Source organism: Camelus ferus, chromosome 15 (genome assembly GCF_009834535.1).
Source record: "Camelus ferus isolate YT-003-E chromosome 15, BCGSAC_Cfer_1.0, whole genome shotgun sequence".
Lineage (NCBI taxonomy): Eukaryota > Metazoa > Chordata > Mammalia > Artiodactyla > Camelidae > Camelus > Camelus ferus.
This window is the reverse complement of record NC_045710.1, coordinates 49,607,948-49,630,931: the sequence shown is the minus strand read 5'-3', so window position 1 is coordinate 49,630,931 and position 22,984 is coordinate 49,607,948. Positions and strand designations below refer to the sequence as shown.

Below are 22,984 nucleotides of genomic sequence, written 5' to 3'. Positions count from 1 at the left end.
ATGTAGTTTAATTTGATTTTGATTTTAATTTAATAGATTCATCTGATTACTTCTAAGAGCACTGATTTCCCTACATCTTTACCAACACTGAATTTTAAGTCTCTTAAAATTTTGCCAAGCTGATAGGCCAAATAGTTCGATGTTACTGATTTAATTTGCATCCTCTGGCTCTTCTGCTAGAGATGGTGAACGTCCTTATATATGCTTACTGACCATTTGCATTTCCACTTAAGAATAATTGCTAATATTAGAATCGGGAACTGGAATATGCATTATCTCATTTGATCCTCACAACAACTCTACCAAAGAGATAGCACCTGCTTCCCTCCACCCATTTTACAGATGAGAAAACCATTTCCAAGAGATTATGAAATTTACCCAAGGTCACACACCTGGCAAAGTGGTAGGGTGGGGATTTTAACAAGTTTGATTGTAGTGCTTCTGGGCTTAATCACTGCACAAATTACTTCTGCTGCCAGGAACATTTTCAAGCCATTCCCTCCGGTCTTACTCTTTACCTTCTAGAGAAGTCTGAACAACTTAGCTAAATTAGCAAATGCTTGAAGGCTCCCTTTGCAGAAGACACTATGGTAGACATCATTGGGTGGGTGATCTGAATCTTCTTGGGGAACCAAAATACACCATATGTAAGGAATATACATCAGTGTCTTTAGAAGGAATACGATTTAACGTCAGTAACTGTGGTGTGATCAGCAAATCTATCCAACGTCAAATAGACTGAGAAACAAATGACTACACACAATTCTGGAGCCCTACAGAACCGAATACCCTTCAAGGAATAGTGTAGGGAGTATTGCAAACAACTCTGAAATGAGGGTTAAAACTGATTTATTTTTGTAGAATACTGTAGAAAACAAATCACGTTCGAGATGATGCTATTTCTAAAGAAAAGCAGTTCTAACTTGAGTGAACAAAAACTATCAAACAGACCCAACCCTCCCCGTTTATCCCCACTAACCCGCTTCTGCGTGTCGCAGGTGTGCTCACTGGCCCTGGTACTATCCACCTAGGTGGTGCTGAAGCAGGTGCTCACTCTCTGCTATCTGAAGCCATACCAGCGGAGCCACAGCACCCTTGGTCTCCCCCGGCCTCCAAAATCACGAGCTGTCAATCGACTTCTGCGTTAAAGACTTTCTAATCACTCTTAATATGCAAATATAAACCCTGCCGTATCGCTCCGGGTGCCCCGCCAATAATCTTTCGACCGATCCCTCCTCTTGGCCACGATAAGCAGCTACGCCTTAGACCCATGCCAGTTGCCTTTTACAGGGTTAATATTTCATCCTACAAGATCTGTGTAAACATACGTGATACTTTACACCGTGTCATTCTTGAAACAAGCTTATGTATAATGGAAATACACACTCACAAGAAGGTGTAGCTCCTTAAATACATATTGGTTACTTTCCTTTTTCCCATGCACATTCCTAATCCAGTATGGCTCGCAGTCCACATTAGATGGAATTGCGCCTTCCCTCAGCCATTTCCCCTAAGCTTTGGAAAGATGTATTTCCTGAAATTAAAAACACTGGCTAGCGGTTTCCTGCCCTGCTTCCCGTCTCCCGTTCGCCTCTCGGTCTCCTCCCGCCTGGCTGGGGCTCGATCGGGGTGGTGTCCAGATTCCGAGGTCTCGCTGGTTGGCGTGTGCGGCTTAACTCCAGGACCTACCCTCTCCCCCCCCAGTCCTCTCCTCCGCCTGCCCCGCGCCGCTCTAGGAGGAGCCTAAATGTCCTCTTCCCCCGCTGAAGGGGATTGCGCTGCGTAAACAGGATTAACTCTCTCGCCCCCAGCAGCGCTGATCTGCCCGCGGCCTGAGGGCCGGAGCGAGCCCCCTGGTTCGCGGAGGGAGCGGCACGGAAACAGGGGGATGGGGCCGCTCGGGACCTCGGAGCTGTCTCTGGAGCGCACTTCCTCGCTGAGGGGGGCGGGGGCCTGCGGCCCTGGGAGCTGCTCCTCGGAAGCCGGGGCTGGCCGCGGCGACAGCGCGGGCTCCTAGCGGCAGCCTCCGCTCCGCCACCTCCCTCTCCCTCCCCGCTCTTCCTCTCCGCCCACCGCGCTCCAGCCGCTCGATCGCAGCCCGCGCCGTCCTCACCCCCCGGAGCCGCCGCGCCCGCCCGCGCTCAGTCATGGGGGACCTGCCGGGCCTCGTGCGCCTCTCCATCGCGCTGCGCATCCAGCCCAACGACGGCCCGGTCTTCTACAAGGTGGACGGGCAGCGCTTCGGCCAGAACCGCACCATCAAGCTGCTCACGGGGTCCTCCTACAAGGTGGAGGTGAAGATTAAGCCCACCACGCTGCAGGTCGAGTGAGTGCGGGCGCGCGCCGCCGCAGACCGGCCCCGCTTGGGGCACGCGGGGTGGGTCGAGGCCCCCGGGACAGCCGGAGCCTCTCTCGGGCGCCCCTTGCCTCGCGCCCAGCAGGCCTGGGCGGGGTAGGGGGATGAGGTCAGCTCCTTGCTCCCTTGGACCCCATTCAGCCTTACGCTTCTCTTTCCTCTTTTCTCTCTTCCCTCCACCCATCGCGGGGTGGGATGTTTAAATCAGCGACAGGAAACCAGGGAGTCGGGGGGCTTTTGCTTTAATTGTAAATTTTTCATCCTTTCTGTTCAGCCATCAGCATGGACCCCGGGAGGCCGGGGTAGGGCGAAGGGGAGAAGCTCGCCGCGGGCTTCACCTACCGCAGTCCCCGTCCTCCTCTCCCAAGTCCCGGCCTCTCGCCCTGTTCTGCCCACGAGGGTGAAGGAGGGAGAAAGGCTGAGGGATGAGGTGTAAAGGTGGAGTGGGGTGGTTACTGGGGCTCCCTGAGGGATGCTCCCCCCTTCTCCATCTGCCCCTAAAGTGGCTCGGACCCCTCGGCTGGAAGAGCAGCCACAAGACAGAAGGCAGCCTCCTCTGCTTGGGCCTAGTTTCACGGTTTCCCTTGCCTGGTGTTTTTCTTTTTCTCCTGTTCAGCCTGGTGATGGTGCCCGCGATTAGCAACATCTTTACAACAAAAGGATTTTTTTTTAAATTTATTTATTGGTGGCAAGGATTATCTCTTCTCTGCTACCACGGTTTGATGCACCCAGCAGCCCTCTGGCTGGAAAGTCAGTGTGGAAGCGTGCAGTAGCTTATGGGGAAGTTTCCAGAGGTGGAGTCCTTTACCTCCCAGCTTCCACCTAAGCGTGGTGTGAGGTCTAGTGTGGAAAGAGGAAATAAACCACCATGTATTGTATCTACCATTTGCTGAGCTTGGGAGTTGCAATGGAGAAGGCTTTGAATCCACCAGACACCTTTTATAGCTTCTGCCCACCAGTAGTTATTAATCCAATGAATTTGTGCTGGCCTTCTAGGTTCCAGGCCCAAGTTCAAGGACCTAGAACCAAACCTGGGCTGTTGCTGGTTCTCCTGGTCCATTTACTTGTCAGCATCTCTGACAGCTCCATGCACCTATTACCCACATATTTCCTAGTGTTCTGTGCAACTGGCTATGATCTAGGCTTCTTTCCTGGCAACCCCTTCTCCCAAGTCATCTGTTCTATTTTCTTTAGGGCAGTTCTCTATTTTTCAGGCTAATCTAAAAACAAATTTGTGTTCATGATATGACTTTTTTTTTTTTTCTTGTTATGCTTTAATTTTATCAAGGTTTTTCAATGCCTTAACCCAGTGGTTCTCCAACTTGAATGTATGTCAGAATCACCTAGAGGGCTTTAGTAAAACACAGATGGCTGAGACTCATCCTAGAGTTCCTGGTTTACTACAGTGAAGTTACTGCTAGTTTCTAGAGTGAAGTGTAAGAATTTGCTTTCTAGCAGGTTGGTAGGTGATACTGATTCTGCGGGTCCAAGGATGACACTTTAAGAACCACTACTCTAACACAAAGAAGTGATGCTAGTGAGAATTTTGGGCGTGTGGCTGGCTTGAGGAAGAGTATCTTGAATCATGGGACCCCTGATTGTTGGAACAGAAAAAAAATCATTAGAGAACTAGTTTAGTGTTTCTAAACCCTACCTGCACATTGGAATCTCCTAGGCAATCTTAAAATATATTTACCAGTGCCCAAACCACACCCCAGATCAACTGAATCCTAATCTCTGGGGTTTGAGATAGGCTGGGTGTAGTAAGTTTTTAACAGCGCCACAGATGAGAAACTGAAGAGGAAGACCACTGACAGAGTCCGACTCACCCTTGTACAAGTATTCTGGATGAGAAAACTGATGCCAGTCCAGAGAAATTGAATACTTGGTCTAGGGTCACATGACTGCTTAGTTGGGAACTCAAGCCTCCTAAACTTTCAGAACTTTCTACCATACCACAGTGTTTCCTTCAGTCACACCCTATAGAGTTTCTGCCTAGGGTTGTGGTCCAGCCCAGGACAGGGTGCCTAAGCTAATTCCTACCATATATGATCAACTCGAGTCCATTGCAGGAATATTTCCATTGGTGGTGTGGTTGTCCCACTGGAGCTGAAGTCTAAAGAACCTGATGGGGACAGAATTGTATATACAGGCACATACGACACAGAAGGTGTGGCCCCAACCAAGAGTGGAGAACGGCAACCCATCCAGATCACCATGCCGGTAAGGACTGCTTGGGGGTGCTGGGATGTGGTACCAAGGCGAATGGAAACCATGGAAAAGAAGATAATCACTATCTCCCCTTAAGAAAAGGTCTAAAATGAAATATTGTGAAATTATGAAACATTATTTTAATTCATGCTTTTGTATTAGAATATGTTTGTTCATAATATCCCAGCACAATCAATTAACTGGGAGATTGAATTTCATCTAATTCCTTTTCCCATCTCTGGAGATAATTTATCTCTTTTGGTATATTAATGGAATAATTATATGACATACTTTGAAATACTAAACTTCATTTATTATGTAAAATAAATCCTACTTAATGTCATTAATCATTTTTAACATATTGCTACATGCAATATGCTAATATTTCATTAAGGGTTTTTAAATTTTCATTTTATTGATTTTTTATTTGCTTGATTTGTCTGCAAATATATAAGGATTTCCTATATATCAGGTACTGGGAGAAGAGTGGTAAACAAAATAGATATCCTTGGCTTCATGAGGCTTCTAAAGGAGGAAAACATACTGTATACATGAGTGTCAATAATAAAGTAAATAATTATTATTATATAAAATATACTGAAAAAGTAGTGGTGAGTGGAGCATATACCAGAAGTCTTATCCTAGTCCAAGATTTTGGGGATTGCTTTCTTAAGAAAGAACTAAAGAATACGTTGAGGGAAGAGGGACCACTAGAGGAAAGAGGAGCTACAAAGGTCAAGAGATGGGGGAGAGCATCACATGTTCCAATGAATTAGAGAAGCCCAATATGGCTGGAGTAGAGAGTGAGGCAGAGACTGGCTCAAGATTAAGCTGGAGAGGTAAGTAGAAGTTAGATGTTACAGTACCTTCCTCCCTTATTGGATTTATCCTATTGCCTCTAGGAATTCATTGAAGGTTTGTAAGTCAACCTTGATATGCAATTTACATACAAACTGCATGTAAATACATAAACGCACCAATTTAAAGTGTACAGTTACATAGCTTTTGACTACTGCATAATCACTACCCCAATAAAAACATAGAACATTTATGTCACCCAGAAAAATTACTGTTTGTAATGGATGCCCCAAATTCTAGCCCACTCTGAGCTTTTTGTCTCAGTGACTTAGTTTTAACTATTCTAGAGTTCCTTCACTTAGCGTAATGTCCTTGAGACTTGTCCATGTTGTTACCTGTATAAGTAGCTAAGTCTTTTGATCACTGAGTAGTATATACCATTGTATGGATATACTAGAGTTTAATTATCCCTTCAACAATAAATGAACATCTGGGAGGTTTTCAGCTTTTGGTGTTATGAATAAAGTTGCTATGAATATTTGAATAAGAGTCTTAATGTGAGTATGTTTTCGGGTCTCTTGAGTAAATACCTGAGAGGAGATTTGACAAGTCACATGGTAAGCGTGTGTTTCACCATGTAAGAAATATCCAGACCGTTGTACTATTGCATATTTCTACCAGCAATGTATGAGAATTCTAGTTGCTTTCAATACTTACTAATATATCAATTTTTTTTAATTTGGAAAAAAATTAATTTTTTAATTTTTAATTTTAATTAATTTTTTAATTTAATTTAATTTTAATTGGAAGAGCCAATATTATTTCATGATCTATATTGTGGTCTTTCAGTCAGATAGCCTAAATCTTCCAGTTGTGTTTATTCAAAGTGATTTTGGCTGTTCTTTGCACTGTTATGTAGATTTTAGAATGAGCTTGTGGATTTCTCCAAAAATTGGAATATTAAATGGTTTTGCGTTAAATGTATAGGTCAATTTGGAGAGATTTGACACTTTAATATTAAGTCTTTTGATACATGAATATGGTACATCTCCCTATTTAGGTCTTCTTCAATTTCTCTCTATAATGTATTATAGTGTGCCCTGTATAGGTTTTATACATATTTTGTTAAATTTATCACTAAGTATTTCATATTTGAATGCTACTATAAATGGTGGTTTTTATCACTAGTACATAGAAATAAAATTGATTTTTTTGTCCTATATTCATCTTGAAGCCTGAGGCCTTGGTAATCCCACTCATTAGTCCTAATAGGTTTTGGGTTTTTGTTTTTTTTATAGAATCCCTAAGATTTCCTACGTATAATATAATGTCATCTGCAAATAAAAATTTTTTCTTCTTCCTTTCCAATCCATATTCCTTTTATTTCTGTCCCCATGGCAATGGCTAGGACCTCCAGTTTGATGCTAAATAGAAATGGTAAGAATGGACATCCTTGTCCCTCAGTCTTAGGGAGAAAGCATTCAGTTTTTCAACACTAACTGGCTGTAGGTTTTTTTCATAAATGCCTTTTATCACATTAAGGAAGTTCCCTTCTATCCCTAATTTACTGAGAGTTTACTGAGAGTTTTTAAGAAAAAACATGAATGTATCATAAAATGTTTTCAAATATTTTTTATTTATCTATTGAGAAGATCATATGATGTCTTCTTCATTCTGTAGTAGATTATATTGTTCTTTTGTGTTAAAACAGCTTTGAATTACTGGGATAAATGCCACTTGGTCATGGTATATTCTCTGTATATATGACTGGATTTGATTGATAAACATTTCATTGAGGATTTTACATCTGTTTTCCTAGGAATAATGGTCTGTGGTTTTCTTTTCTTGTAATGTCTTTGTCTAGTTTTGGTATCTGAATAATAATGCTAGCTGCATAAAGTGATTTGCAAAGTTGTTCACTCTTCTGTCTTCTGGAAGAGTTTGTATAGAATTAACATTATTCTTCTTTAATATTGGATAGAATTCACCAATAAAGGTATGCATTTTACTTTGTATAAAAGTTTTTAGTTACAAATTCAACTTCCTTGATTAATATTGGGCTATTCAGGTTTTATTTCTTGAGTTAATTTTTGTAATTTGTCTTTGATATCATTTATTTATTTCAATTAAACCGTCAAATTTGTTGGTACAAAATTGTTGGCAATAATCCTCCACCATCCTTTGCTGTCTTAGGATCTCTAATGGTGTCCACTCTTTCATTCTTTTTTTTTTTTTTCAATGTATAGTATTTTACTAAAGGTTTAAATGATGATATACATTATACAGAAGGAAATTGTAGGAGATGGAAGGTTAGCTCAGTGATAGAGTGTGTGTCTAGCATGCACGAGGTCCTGAGTTCAATTCCCAATATCTCTATTTAAAATAAATAAATAAATAAATAAACCTAATTACCTCCCCACCAAGAAAAATTAAAAATAAATATTAAAAAAAAAAGAAGAAGGAGATTGTAATAGTTGTATTTTTTAAATATACTGTGCCACACAACGTAAGGAAAAAGTACCTAAGAAGTTAAATCTTTTATAGGAATCAACATTTCCTAAATTAGCTCTCTTAACCTAAGGTTGTATATTCTCTCTGGGTGATTATCTTCTTTTTTATTTCTTTCTTTCTTTTTATTGAAGTACAGTCAGTTAGAATGTGTCGATTTCTGGTGTACAGCACAATGTCCCAGCCATGCATATACATATATATATATTCATTTTCATGTACTTTTTCATTAAAGGTTATTACAAGATATTGAACATAGTTCCCTGTGCCATCAGTAGAAACTTGTCACTCTTTCATTCTTGATATTCATTATTTTTCTTTTCCCCCCAACTGATCTAGCTAGAGATTTATCAATTTTATTGACTTTTCAAAAACCTAGCTTTGTTTTCATATGCTTCACTGACCCATTTTTCTGTTTCATTGATTTCTGGTCCTATCTTAATTCTTTATTTTCTTAAGATATTTTAATTGAGGTTACACACACACACGCGCGCGCGCGCGCACGTGAGCACGAGTAAAATGTCCCCTTTGTATATGGCACAGTTCTGGTTTTCAATAGTTTGACTTTATGCACCCAAGTGTGCATTTCTTTGAATCGTTTCTGCTTGGGCCCATTGAATTTCTTGAATCTATAACTTAATGTTCTTACTGAATTTGGGTTGTTTTTAACATTATTTTGTTTCAAATTTCTTTTCAACTTTATTCTCTCCTTCTCTTGTAGTACTGCAACATCACGCACATTGGACAGCTTGATATTATCCCACAGGTCTTTATGGTCCTGTTCGATTTTCTTTTATGGTTCTTCAAATTAGATAACTTCTATTGAGATATACTCAAGCTCACTAATTTTTTCTTCCACCATTTCCAGTCTACTCTTGTGCTTATTTTTTGAATTTTTTTCTATCATTGTATTTTTCAGCTCCAGGATTTTTATTTGTATTTTTTATAGCTTCCTCGAGATGTTCTTCCTCAATGCTCACTCACTGAGACCATGTGTCCTTTACTTCTTCAAGCATATTTGTAAAGTCTGGTTTGAAATAGTTGTCTGATAAATTTCAGCATCTAGCCCTATTTAGAGTAAGTTACCACAGAATGACTTTTTTCCTGAATGTGGGTCACACTTTCCTGTTTTATTACATGTTTGATAATATTTGATTAGAAACTCAACATTGTAGATAACATAGTATTGATTCTAGTTTCTTTTAGTCTTATGAGGATTATTCTTTTTAAATTCTAGCATTCAGTAACATTCCTGGACTCAAACTACAAATCCTGTCTTTCCAACAGCTGATACCTTTGCTAATTTTTTTTCAACTTCCAATTTCTGCTTTTTAGCCTGGTCCCCTTATGCCAGTGGAGTTTAGGAGTCAGCCAAGAAATTGGACAATTTATACTGAGATTCTGTGATCCACCCACCCTGAGGTCCCTCTGTATTTCCAGCTGCTTTGCCAGTCCTGAGCCCTTTGCTTTGACAATTCAAGCCAGTAAGGCTCCAACTTCTTGGATTTGGGAATGTATTCAAGCCAAAAAAAGAAGGAAAGAAAAGAAAAGGAAAAAGACAGTGAACTTACAAATCTTATTCAGCATAATTTTCTCTTTCAAGAATAGACTTTTCACTGATTTCTCTGCTTGAAAAAGCCTTCTCCCACCAGCCCATACATGCAGTTAGCCAAGAATTATGGCAGAGTTATAGTCTGATTTGGGATCTCACCTCTTTTTTTGCAGCTCTCTTGCTTCCAGGATTTTTTCCCTAAATTGCCAGCTACTCTGCTGGCCCTGAACACTATCTTCTGCCACTTTTAGCAGATAAAGCTGCTGTTTTCTTCTGTCTGAACTTCCAGGAACTGGGGAGTACCTTGAGGCAAAAAAGCCACAAAGATAATTCTTATCTTTTGTAGTTGAGGCCTTTCAAGGGTAACAGTCTGGTTTCTGCCTTGCTTTTAGTTGCTTTTTAAAGGCTTCAAATAGTTTTTGTTTCTATTTTGTCAGATATTATAATTTTCTGCGTAAGTTTCACCCAGTGACTCCACTCCACCATTACCCACCCCACCCCCCCTTTTAGAGACATTTCAATGTAGGACTTCTGGTTTCTGGTACTGTGATAAGATTTGCATGTTGTTAAAATCAGTCTGTTAACATTGTGCAGATTGGAAGGAGAGATGGGCAAAGGACAAATTAGAAGTCTTCACAATTTAAGATTTGTTGTTAAGGTTAACAACTTTAAGAAATGAATTGGGCACATTTTCATAGTTTGTGCTCTGAAACAATTTACCTAGCATAGGACTTAGCTGTTAACTCAAAAGTCGGACAGAATTTCCCCATAAAAGTCAGGATCCAAAATAAAGATATTTGGAGGGAGTATCTCCAATTTTCAACTTTGCCCATAACTTTCGCCTTTGGGGGTCTTTGAAGATTTTACTGAGTCCGTTTCAGTTGTTTTTCTGAGGAAACCATCCATGGCTACAGAAACACATTTTAAAATGTATTTTCAGACTTCTAGGAAAATATCTGCAAATCACATATCCAACAAAGGGCTGGTGAATAAAAATAAATCTCTTTTATATCAAAGTGCCCTTCCATTCTAGTGTATCAAGAATAGCATATGTAATTAGAGTTGAAAGGAAATATTGACGCAGAACTGCAAGTACTAAAGTTATGAGAATTTTAATGAGTGCCCAGAGAGTCAATGAGCTAACTCATTCAAGTTGTTCATTCTTTCACTGAACTTGTGCAGAGCACTGGGTCAGGTGCAGAGATGGCCACCATAAATGAATGCACCCTCTCTTCTGAGTGCTCACAGAGCAGGAGACGAGACCTCCCCACCTTCTGCCTGGAGCCAGCATGGCCTTGAGGGGACCAGAGCCATAACTTCTTCTGGTCTTAGAAGGGTGGAGTCATACTTCTTTTGCTAGAGGTATAAACAGAACACTAGGGAGGGAGGTTAACTCAAACAATTTAGAAAGGGCTTGATTAAAGACTTCTTACTTGGATCTGTAGCGTGAGAACTTCTACATTATTTTGAATGGGGTTGAAGCATAGGTTCGGTTTCCTTTTGTTTTTTAATGTGAGAATGATTTAGACTTAGTCATGTAAAGAAAGATTTTATAAGTCTAGATTGCTAGCAGCCAGGCACCTGCTGAAAGGTTGGAGAGCCTTTAAGTTGCTAGATGCTTTGGGATTATATAGTAGGGAAAAGATTCTCTAGACTATAACTCACGAATCCTAAGTCTCAGCAGGACAGCCCAGATTCTTACGTATAATTTCCACTCTAGAAGAAGCAGACGACTGAGAGTTGATTGTTCCAACAGTGATCACAACTTTTTGTTTGAGTATTGTTTGTATCTTATCTGTAATAGCTGATTCTAAGGAAAACAGTTAAAATCAGAGAAGCTTTTTTGATCAAGTCAGCAGCTCTGATGCAAATTCAGATGTTCATCCTAGTGGTGAATGGTGAAGCTTTCAGCCAGCCTTCATCGTTACCCTGTGCCACTTTTAAGTTACCAGTATTCCAAACTTAAGTTTTTAAAGGATAGGTGTGCCATACTCTCACAGACAACGTGGAAACCTTGACACATCCAGGTAAATGCAATCAATTAAGCAGCAAGTTCCTGGATTATTGAGTTCACATACCCCGTAAAGGGAAACATCAGTGGTGTGTGGGTGCCTGAGAAAGCACCAAGAATGTCAGAATCAGAACTGGAAGCTAGGAAGAGATCGGGACGCCTCCGACCTGTGTAATTAACTGAGATCCCAAGCAAACCTTAACTCAAAGCGCCTGTTTCTTCAAAGCAGCATAAGTGACTTTCACTATCTGATCACCAAGACCACTTCCAGCTCTAGCATGATATGAAGATTATAAACTTACCTTTAGGGTCAGGATACTACTTATTTGCTGAAGAAAGTCACTTTGTCAAATACTGTCATTTAGGATCACACCAAATAAGACTGAAGGCCAACAAATCCATGTAGGAATCTTTTTTGGTTGGTCGCAGACACAGAGAGGAGGGTGGGAATGCACCCCAGCATCTCAAGAGATTTGCATAACTTTTTTTTTAACTGTGAAATAACCAAGTTCAGAATTGTGAGCAGACTTTTAAAGCACCAGTAACCCCTATATTTTGATTTGGTTCATTTTCAGATTACCCTCCACATATATATACATTTTACAATTGCAATCAGTTTTAATACATATTTTGTCCAAGTTTCTACATATTCATTGTTATAATTTTAATGGTAACATAAAACTCTATCATATCATAATGATGTATCACTATCAAATATATCACAATGATAAGACTACTCTCCAGATATTAGATATGCTGGTTGTCCCATCAAAAAAAAAGTGCTGTAATGAATAATTTTGTGCATATATCTACCTCAATCTGCATAAAAATATTTGCTCAAAAGAACTGAATCTTTATGGCTATTCCCACTAGGGTCTTTTTTTTTTTTTTTAAGTTGTACATATCATTTTACTGTTACTAGTAATAAAGAAATTTACTGGCTTTGTTATAATTATGACTTCATTCAGAATTACCCTAAAGATAATACTTTTTAGTTTATTTTTCACTATCACAAGAATGAACATTTTCACATGTTAATTTTGTTTTGTCAGTACTTCTATTGGAAATTGTTATTTTTTTAAAAATCAGACTCCTCACAAAGATTAAAAAAAAAATCTGTCATATCTGTCATATTTCTCCCACTACAGCTATTTTATTTTCCATTGTGTAGGAACATAATTACATTTAAATTTTTCATTTTCTGCTATGATTTCTTCTTTTATAATGAAAACGGTAATTTTTCCATAGATTTGACAGTCTGTTTTGATTTTCCTGTAATTTCGGATTTTATGTGACTTAACTTTCCTCTGATTCAAACTTGATTTGTATGTTTACACTGTACATCACTTTACAAAAGATTTAAGATGGTATTTAGCATTTTATGAGTCCCAGCAGTAGAGCCCGGGTTCTTAAATGTAATTTTCACTCTAGAAGAAGCAGGTGATTGAGAGTTGAGTGTTTCAGCAGTGATTACACAGTTTTTGGTTTGTACATTGGCCATGCATTTGTGTTTTATCTGCAATAGGCTGACTCTATGACAATTGAAGTTAGAATTATTATTCAGTGAAATTAGAAAAGGTTTCCTGATCAAGTCAGCAGCTCGAATTTTAAGTGAAAGTTTCATGCCAGTGATGAAAGTCTGACATATGATTTAAGACTATTTTATGACTTTTGTCAGGCTTAAGTATCATAAATTACAGGCATAACCACTTTCACCGGTCGGTCGTAAGGAAGGCTGGCAATGTCCAAGTATATCCGATTAATCAAGTAGTCGAATCCAGCGAGGGAAGCTGAATTAAAGATATACCAAAGCACCTTCTTATGCATGTAAAGTTGCCTCAAAGTAGCTTTTCAGATTTTTTAGATCATTGGATAAATCATGCTGAGATAATTGGCTGTTTGGGGGAAAACATCACTGTTGTTCTTTCCTGATACCATACTTCAAAAAATATTCCAGATGGCTCATGGGATTATCCATAAAAAGTCAACTTTAAAAAAAATTAAAAATGAAAAGAATTAATCTAAACCTAAAAGAAATGGAAATAATCCAGAGGTAAAAATGAAAAACTTTGATTACATACAATGTAAAATTCCTGTTAAACACTGCAAACAAAGTTAAATTTCCCTTAAAAGCCACTTTAAATTAAAAGGCAAATGACAATGGATGAAAAACTAATTTGCAAAGTAGATTGTTACGCTATGTTGCCTCGATTTGCCACTGCCCCTACAGACCCTGCTGGTGCCTTAGTACCTGTCCCCAGCCCTTTACCGCCCACTGAAGCCAAACTCAGGAAATAGTCAAATGCCATCTGATTTAGATTAATGGAAGTAATTTCTTTATTCAGATACTCCCAGAGCCCCTGGTACAGGGAGTTAATAAGCGATACCCAGCTCTAAAAGCTCTCCACTCCCACTTCAAAGAGCAGTGCTGACTTGTATTTTAATGTGACTAAGTCTCCACTCTGTCCCTCCAAGGAGAGAGCCCGGGTAGAGATTCTGTCTGAATCATGGTATTTATCCTGACATTCCCATTGTTGATCCTCTTCGGTGAGAGAGGGTGGGAGTTTGGAGCAATAAGGCAGGGAGGTGCATAAGCTTGTTGTGTGACTGTGTGTGCGGAGAGAGGTAGACTTACACATGACTCCCAAATATAAAAGGCTTCCCTCATGTCATTTCTTTCTAGCCACTTGGGAAGATCTTTAACTTAAGGCTGCAAACTTGCTAAATTTCATGATCAGCTTCTCCAAGAAAAGCTCAGAAATCCTTAAAAATAGCTGTAACGTCTGCGTCAGGGGAGATGGTGTTTATCCCAGTTTGCATTCTTGTGGCGAAATAAAATCCTTTTCCAATGAAAAAACAAAAGAATTCTTAGAAACTGGTAAGAAAAAGATAACTATAGGGTGTGGGAAATAGAAAAATAAGCAAAAAACATAGAAGCAATTCACAGAAGAAATGTAAATGATCAATAAGTATATAAAATGGTTTAATTTCACTATTAGTAAAAAATATATACACAGATAATGAAATGCCAATTTCACCTACGAAATTGGTGAAATAATAAAAAATAGTTTTAATCATTCAGTGCTAGTATATTTCTTTATGAAACATGGTGATTTTTATACATTGATTTTGGATCCTGCAAACTTGTTAAATTCACTCGTTAATCCTAGTAGCTTTTTGTTAGATTGCTTAGTATTTTCTGCCAACAGTTGTTCACCTGTGAATAGAAAGTTTTTATTCCCTTTTTTCCCCTCTTGCCTTAAGGTACTGGTGGGGACCTCTAATACGATGCTGAACAAAAATAGTAAGAGCTTCTATCCTTGTGTTATTTCAACCTTATAGAGGAAGGACTCAGTCTCTTACCATTGATGGTGATGTTAGCAATAGGTCCGTTATTGGTGCCCCTTAATCAATTTGAAGAACCTTCCCTCTATTCCTAGTTTGCTAAGACTTTTTATTGTGGATGGAAATTGAATTGCCAAATACTTTCTGCATCTATGGATATAACTGTATGGTGTTTTAACTTTATTTTGTTAATATGGCGAATTACATGGATTTTCAAATATTAAACCATCCTTGAGTTCTAAGGATAAACCTCTCTTGGTCCCAATGTAATATCCTTATTATGTATTGCTGGATTTGACTTAACTAATATATCAAGCAAATAAAATTAAAAGCAAATTTTATGCATAAATCCGTGAGGAATTTTTGTCTGTAATTTTCCTTTACTCATAGTATCTTTGTCAGGTTTTGGTATTAAGGTAACAATGGCTTCACAAAATGAATTGAGAAGTGTTCCCTCCTCTGTTACATAGAATTGGTATTTTTTCCCTTAAATATATGAATTTATCAGTGAAGCCACTAGGGCCTGAAATTTTCCTTTCTGGGAAGATTTTTTAACTACAAATTTGATGTCTTTGGTAGTCAGAGGTCTAGTGATAGCTTGTGTCTTTTAAAGAATGTGTCCATTTCTTTAAATGTATTGGTTGTTCTTAACCTGAGAATCCCACATTGTTCCTAATATAGAATCTATAGTGATGGCATCTCTCTCATTCCTGATACTGGTCATTTGTTTTCTTTTTCCTGCACAGTTTTGCCGGGATTTATCAATTATAAAGACTTTTTTAAAAAGAACAGAGTTTAGTTTCATCGATTCTTCTTTATGGTTTTTCCTTCTTCTATTTCTTTGATTTCTGCTCTTTATTGCCTTTCTTCTTCTTACAACTAGGCTGGCTAGAATGAAAAGGACTGGGAACGCCAACTTTTGGAAAGGGTGTAGGACAACTGAGACTCTCATATTGCTGGTATGAGTGTAAAATGGTGCAATCATGTGGGAAAAATTTGAGTTTCTTATAAAGTTAAGCATACTTTGTAAGACCCAGAACTTTTAGTCCTATCTATTCAGCTAAGAGAAATGGAAAACATATATTTACTAGTAAAGCTTCAAGCAGTACAGGAATATAGGGGCTTGGAACCCAACAGGAACTGGTAAGTCACACCACACTAAAAGTCACAGATGCCTTTTTACACTGCAAATTCGTTTACTAATGAAGTAACATCATGTTTCTATCAATATAATAAGCTTGTTCTGTGCTCCTAAGTTGATGGATTTCTTATTCTCGGTGAATTTCATGTCTCCAGTGGTGTTAGGTGGCAGGGGGAGTGGACAGAAGGGCTCTGGGGATTCTAAACCCTCTGATTGTAAGACCACCACAGAAATTGTTTAAAACCAGCTCTTCTGACTCCTCATTTGTTGCTGAGGACAACAGATGAGTCTCCTATCCTTGCAATCTGAGAGGTTCTCTTTCACATTGGCTGTGAAGTAAAAGATGTCCCAAGGCTTGCAACTTGGAAGAACACTAAGACAAATGAAATGTCCAGCTGTCTAGTAGAGTGTCAGTTTCAGAATTCAATAGACGAGGTGGCTTACACACAGATATTTATTTCTCCCAGTTCTGGACGCTGGATGTCCAAGTTCAAGGTGCCAGCAGACCTGGTGTCTGGTGCGAGCACTCTACCTAATTCACAGACAGCTGCTTTCTTGCTGTGTTCCAGCATGAAGGAAAGAGAGAGACAGAGAGATAGAGACAGAAAGAGAGCAATCATCGTTCTCCTGTGACTATTTTCACAAGGGCACTAATCCCATTCCTGTGGGTTCCACCCTCATGCTTTAATTACTTCTGGAAGGCCCCACTTCCAAATGCCATCACATTGGGGCTTTAGGCTTCAACATATGAATTTGGGGGAGATACAAATATTCAGTCCATAGTACTATACGAAAACATTCTACGCATGACAGTCCATATATGTTCTCACTCTGGGAGAAAAAGGAAGAACCATTCAGCAACTCTTAGCTCATTTGCTTAAAAAAACAGTTTAGTACATTGATTCTAGTTTCTAGATAGGAATTAGGAAACCTGGGTTCCTGCCCTGCCCCTATTATTAGCTGGACACACAGTCCAGACCTAGAGTGAGTCACTTAACCTCTCTGAATCTCAATTCTCACATCCATAAAATGGAGATGTTAAAACCAGTCACAAGACCAATATGGAATGACACGTGTGGAAGTAATTGTATTTTTTAAAAAAAGAGAGTTTTAAATGCACAGAATTATACTATGTATAATTGCATCACCCAAGGAGCCTGCCTGGGTAAATTTCCCTTCGAAGGCACAGATGGGTTGGGAGGGAGGAGAGAGCTGTGTGTTGCTTCTGTTCTTCAAAGGAAATGCCAGCTTTGGAGACCCCATCTGTTCTCAGCCAGAGCAGAAGAATTCCTGAGCTAGGTAGTGAGATGCCCAGGAAATAGAGCTCCAGAATAAAGAATCGGAAGAAGGCTAATAGGAAGCTGAAACAACTAAAGTGTGGGAGAGAGGAAAATATATGCCTAACTCGCAGCAGTTAATTAACTATAACATGACCTTGGGTCCAACATTAATAAAAGAGAAACAAAGTAAAAGCACTTAGATGTCCCATGTCTTAACTGTGACTTGCCGTCACAGACCTGATTTTGCTCTCCTGTGTTCCTGAGAACTCTCAGATTGAAGCTTCCTTAGTTTTAAGGTTATTCAAATGTAAGTGCAGTGCCTTAAGGGTTCAGGGTTTGGGGTTTTTTTGTTTTGTTTTTTTTTTTTCCTTGCCTGTGGTCAAAATCATCTTTGTATGTTTGTTTGTTTGTTTGTTTGTTTTGATGACCAACTTGATTTATATCTATTTCAAAAAAGGCCTCAGCATTGTTTCTCCCACTTACCCAGCCTGGTTTCAAGCTACTCCCTCCAAAGATTAGACGGTGTTTATAGAATATTTCTATAACTTTATTTAATTCAGTTGCACTTAAAATGTACAATGTCTTGTGCTAATCAAAAATAATAAGAAGTCATCTTGGTGATTTGTAAAATGAGATTTCAGTTTATTCTTACCACCCTTACCCTACTGTAAACAAAGTTGTAATATTTTCATTAGCATATGTGTATCCTTAATAGAATTTATAAAATCCCTAGGATTTGAGGGATATGTATGTTAAGATTTCAGGGATGACAAATCCATTTCACCATCGAAATATTCTTTCTGATGATAAAAGTAAGTGTTTATTGCAGAAAATCTAAGTAGAAAAGATAAGAGAGCATTCCATTTCTTTACTTAGAGATCTATTGTTAATTTTTTTCATTTTCTTTTCTCTATACATCTTATTTTGTATATTTGAGCACATAATGTATATAAATATTTTAATCCATCTTTTTCTTGTTAACATTGTCCTAATCATTTTCTCTCATCAAAATTCCTGAAACTCCTGTTTAATGGTTATATAAACCCTAAATTCCTGTTGAATGGTTATATAAATTCATTATACAGATAAGCCGCCATTTGCATAATAATTTCATCAAGTTGGATGCTAACATTGTTTCCAGTATTTAGAAATGTTTGCTAAGTTGATAAGTAAATAATATCTCTATAAATTTGTATTTCTTTAATTACTAATAATATTACATTTGAATATTTTTCCAGATGTTAGCCATTTTTTTTAATGAATTGTGTTCCAGTTTTATCCAAATATCCTTAGTAGTTCTTATTAATTAATTCATATAACATTTTATGCTAAGGATATTAACCATTTGGTCATACTTGTAAATACTTAACAGTTTGGCTTAACATTTTTTTCTGGCTATAAAAGTAAAATTAGATTATTAAATTTTGAAAATACAAGTAAGTACACAGAAGAAAATAAAAACTTATTCCATCAGCATTAACATGTATAATTTTAATGGAATTAATACTAGATATTCTTGTTGGTACTCTGCTCAGTTCAGGTAACAATATAGAACAGTAGAAAATGTTTATTAAATATTTACATTTAGAATTGCTACATACTATTTTATTGTATAGATATGCCATAATTAATTAATGTCATAAAGGTGGAAATTTAGTGTTCAATTTTTCACTACTTCAAACACTATGTAGTTCTTAAAATAAACTTTAAGTGAAATGGCTTGACACAATTATATTTATACCTTTAACTTGATACAAATCCTCCTTCCAAAAGGCTGTATAATTCAGTGTCCACTGGCAGTGTTTAGAATATCTGTTTCCTTGTAACTCATTAAAAATCAATATTTCCCCAGTACCTCCTCTAAAAATAAACAAATAAACTTAATCATACTTTTCCCTGCCAAAAAAAAAATCAATATTTCTATTTTTTAATCAACTTTGTGTTATAATAAATGACCCATTTAAGCACACTGATCAATGAGTTTTGACAAACATATACATACACTCTTGTAACCACAACCCCAATCAAGATGTACAATGTTTCACCCTAAAAAGCTCCCTTTTGCACATTTTCATCAATCATCAATGCCCTCCTCCCACCCCAGGCTCTAGGTAACCACAGATGTCTCCTGTCAACATAGATTATATTCTATCACTATAAATTATACATATACATAATTATATATATATATGACTTTTGTGTAAATGGAGTCATCTGGGGTCTGGATTCTTCTGCTCAACATGTTTTTGAGATCCATCCTTTTGCTGCCCGAATCAGTATGCTCTGCTTTATTGTTGAGTAAAAAGCTATCCTGTAGATAGACAAAAATGTGTCTACCCCCAGGTGGAAGATGAAATTTTGGGTTGATTCCAGTCTGGGGCTTTTGTGAATAAAGCTGTGTGTACATGTACATGTCTTTAAGCCATGACTTTAAAAAGAGATGCTTCGTTTTCTTACCTGGGAGAAGATTTGTGGACTCCAGGTATGTCACCCAGTGTTTCAAGTCAAGCAGATTTCCCAAAGGAAAGCCAGACCTTGTCTGGGGATCAGATTAGCAGGATGAGGCAATGGTGCAGGATATAATTTTGAGAGCATCTTGGAAAGCTCTCTGGGAAGCACCTGATTGCCCTTCTGCAGCCGCCACAAGCATAAGGCTCCTATTGCTCACTGCCCTTCCCCCGCCGCCACGTCTTCTGGCGCCTGACAAGTCTAAGAACCCTGCTAAGTCAGTCCCTGGCCCCTCCCATGACAGGGGAGGGTCAGAGGAGAAAAATAATGACAGGCATCATGCTGTTTGATGCCAGATCCCCTAAATAGCTCCCGGAGGCGGGAGCAGAGTCAGGCTACCCCGCCGGCCGCTTGAGCCCCTGCCCAGTGGCCTCTAGGGTATTCTGTGCCCTCTTCTCGGCTACATGAGAACTGCATGCTCATGGCTCTGGAGAATTCTGTGCAGTGTTTGCAGGGCCTACCTGCTGGAAGTAGAATGCATACTTCTTGAGAGCAAGATCATGCCTTATACAAATTTTTCTATGGAAAAGGCACAGAGTAGGCACTCAAATATGGTTTTGGATAATGTGTAATTGGAGCCTGAGACATGGGCATGCATTCCTGGCTTTACAAGTACTCGATACTGCTTGAAAGTTAAAGTAAGGTCTTTCACAGTCAAATGCTTCCAGTACAATAGTTTTCCCCGGAATTGAAATGAATGATGGTGGGCAGTTGTATCTCCTGTTTAGTTATGTTGCACATGCGTTATTTTGTACAGCTGGTTTTTGAAATAGACACCAGCAGACAATCATTCCACACCATTCCCTGTCTGCTCTTCCCAGTCTCCTTTCTGTGGCCGGCTCTGAACCTCTGAGGCTGCAAGCACAGCTTCCAGAAATCAAATCTGGGAAACAGATCAATTGGGGGAGTTATTTTTATACGAGGCAATATGATAGCAAATGCCATGTGTACGATGGGAATAATATGTTATAGAGAAAAATGTGGTTTACAGACAGCTTTTCAGGAAAATTTCTTGTAATAAAGGAAGATCGTTCATTAAAATCAAGGTCCCAGCTTTCAGACCACACAAGCCTGGGGTGATCACATCTCATTACACACCCCTTTCCCGGACAGTAGCTCTTGTCTATTGCTCGTGGCAGAATGAGGGTTTGATGTGGCGTGTTTCTTTCTCTTCCCTCAGTTCACTGACATAGGGACCTTCGAGACCGTGTGGCAGGTCAAGTTCTACAATTACCACAAGCGAGATCACTGCCAGTGGGGAAGCCCCTTCTCTGTCATTGAGTACGAATGCAAACCCAATGAGACCCGCAGCCTCATGTGGGTGAACAAGGAGTCCTTCCTCTGAAGATGGTTCTTCCTGATGCTGCTGGACAATCTCTCCAAAAATCCACCTTCAGATAACCCAGCACAAGCCTTCACCAAGGCATACCACACCGTTGCTATCTCCCCTCGGGTGCCAATGACCTACTAGCCCCGATTATTTTGCAAGTGTAATTCTCCTCTGATGCAATGTCCCTGACATAAAAGATCGTGATGTTCCCTGCCCAAGAGGCTCCCTTTCTGTATTCCGCGTTGGTGTTCCTGCCTCCAATTGTTCTCGGTCCTGCCGGTGACTGCCTGCCAGGAGCTCCGTGGAATCGGCAGGCTGTGTCTGGCACTTCACATGGCCACTGAATGACCATGGTGTTCTGTTTCCAAGTTGAGTGATTCCTTCTTTTTTGTTAAATGTTAAATAAAAAAAAATAATAATAACAGTGTGCATGGGTTTCATCCCAAGTGTGCTACAGTAACACGTAACTGGTGATGCTTTCCAGCTCTCAAAGCAGGCTTTGTGAAAATGGGATGCAGACAGCAGTCAAAGGGACTCAAGTGTAAACAGCAGTCAGTGGGACTCAAGTGGTGTGCTTTCCATAAACAGCTCGGCTTTTTCAGGGAAAGATAATGACAGAATAAAAGGGCAAATATTTAAGAAGTATTTATAACCTATGAAAACTCTTTGAAGTAACGAAAGGTATTGCACAGTGACCTGGAAGTGGGAAAGAGCCCCGTGTGGACCACTGTTAAACAAGGTGACCAAAGCGACAGGGTTACCTCTCTGGCAAGCGACTGTAGTGTCCAAATGTTCTTACTGATGGCTCCTTACATCCCCTTCACGTGAACTTTGTAAAACTGTGTATGGGACTGTAATCAACTTTTGATATTTCTTAATAAAGGGATTGAAAATCATCATGACTTGCCTTCTTTAATTTGGGCAACATCTGGCTAGCAGGTGGACCTCTTCTCCAGACCAGCTCCACTAAGACTCTGACTGAATCCAGTCTCCTACCGCTTGCCGCACGACAGGCCAGTAAATCGAGAGGAGGTGTTGGGGCAAGAAATAGCGACTTTATTCGGAAAGTCAGCAGACCGAGAGAATGGTGGATTTGTGTCCCAAAGAATCCTATCCCCTGAGTTAGAATTCAGGCTTCTTTTATACTAAAAGGGGAGGGTGTGTGGCTGTTTGTTGCAAATTTTTGGTGCCCGAATCCTTTGTTCTTGCAGCTGTCCATCTAGCTCTGGTCACAATGTTCCTATAAACCCACCAATGAGACAAATGTTACTCTTTGTTCTGCAACTTTTTATCTCTATATGAAAGGGGAAATTTTAGACCTTTAAAGGCCAGAGCCTCGAGAATGGGCTATCCTGGCTATTTCAGGCTACGGGCAGCCTTCTTTTATGAAGGGTGCAGAACCAGTGTGACCAAGAACAGACAAAAGAGCACAGGGTTGGAGTTAAAGGGATAGACCCAATACAGAGTCAGGTCTTTTCTTCTGTTACAAGATCTCCGTCTGCACTGCAGGGTGACGGGCATATACCTGGAGTAGAATTAGCACACTTACTCCTAGATCAGTTCTGACAATTAAACAGGGAGTACTCTATCCAGCTCCAACAGAGCTAAGCACAGGCTGAGGCTCTTGGTGGGCAATCAAAAAATGCTTGTTCCTGACCTCTCTCCAGTCCTCCTCTGGGCTGACCACTCCCTTATCAGCTGACTATGCAGCTGAGAAGCTTGAGGATGTGGTGCTGTAACAGCGCGTATCCACCAGGCTGGAAACCTCCTTGCCTGCTCCCAGTTATTGCAAGGTACCTGGCACAAAGCCCCAATTCCGGGGCAGTTTGAAGATGAATTCCCTAAGAGGGAAGGAAACATTCTCTCGAAAAATAACTTACCACTTTGCAACAGTATCATCGTGTTCACTTGGAAAGCACAAGTCCTATTGCGCTGGAAAAGTGA

General features: G+C 39.4%; 1 protein-coding gene across 1 annotated transcript; it reads left to right on the top strand.

Moving 5' to 3' along the window:
- Positions 1 to 1,998: 1,998 nt before the first annotated feature.
- CNRIP1 (cannabinoid receptor interacting protein 1) lies at positions 1,999 to 21,936 on the top strand. Its single transcript, XM_032497706.1, has 3 exons — positions 1,999 to 2,326; positions 4,429 to 4,579; positions 20,891 to 21,936. Exons 1-3 carry the CDS (start codon positions 2,148 to 2,150, stop codon positions 21,053 to 21,055), a joined length of 495 nt encoding a protein of 164 aa, XP_032353597.1. The 5' UTR covers positions 1,999 to 2,147; the 3' UTR covers positions 21,056 to 21,936.
- Positions 21,937 to 22,984: the final 1,048 nt, after the last annotated feature.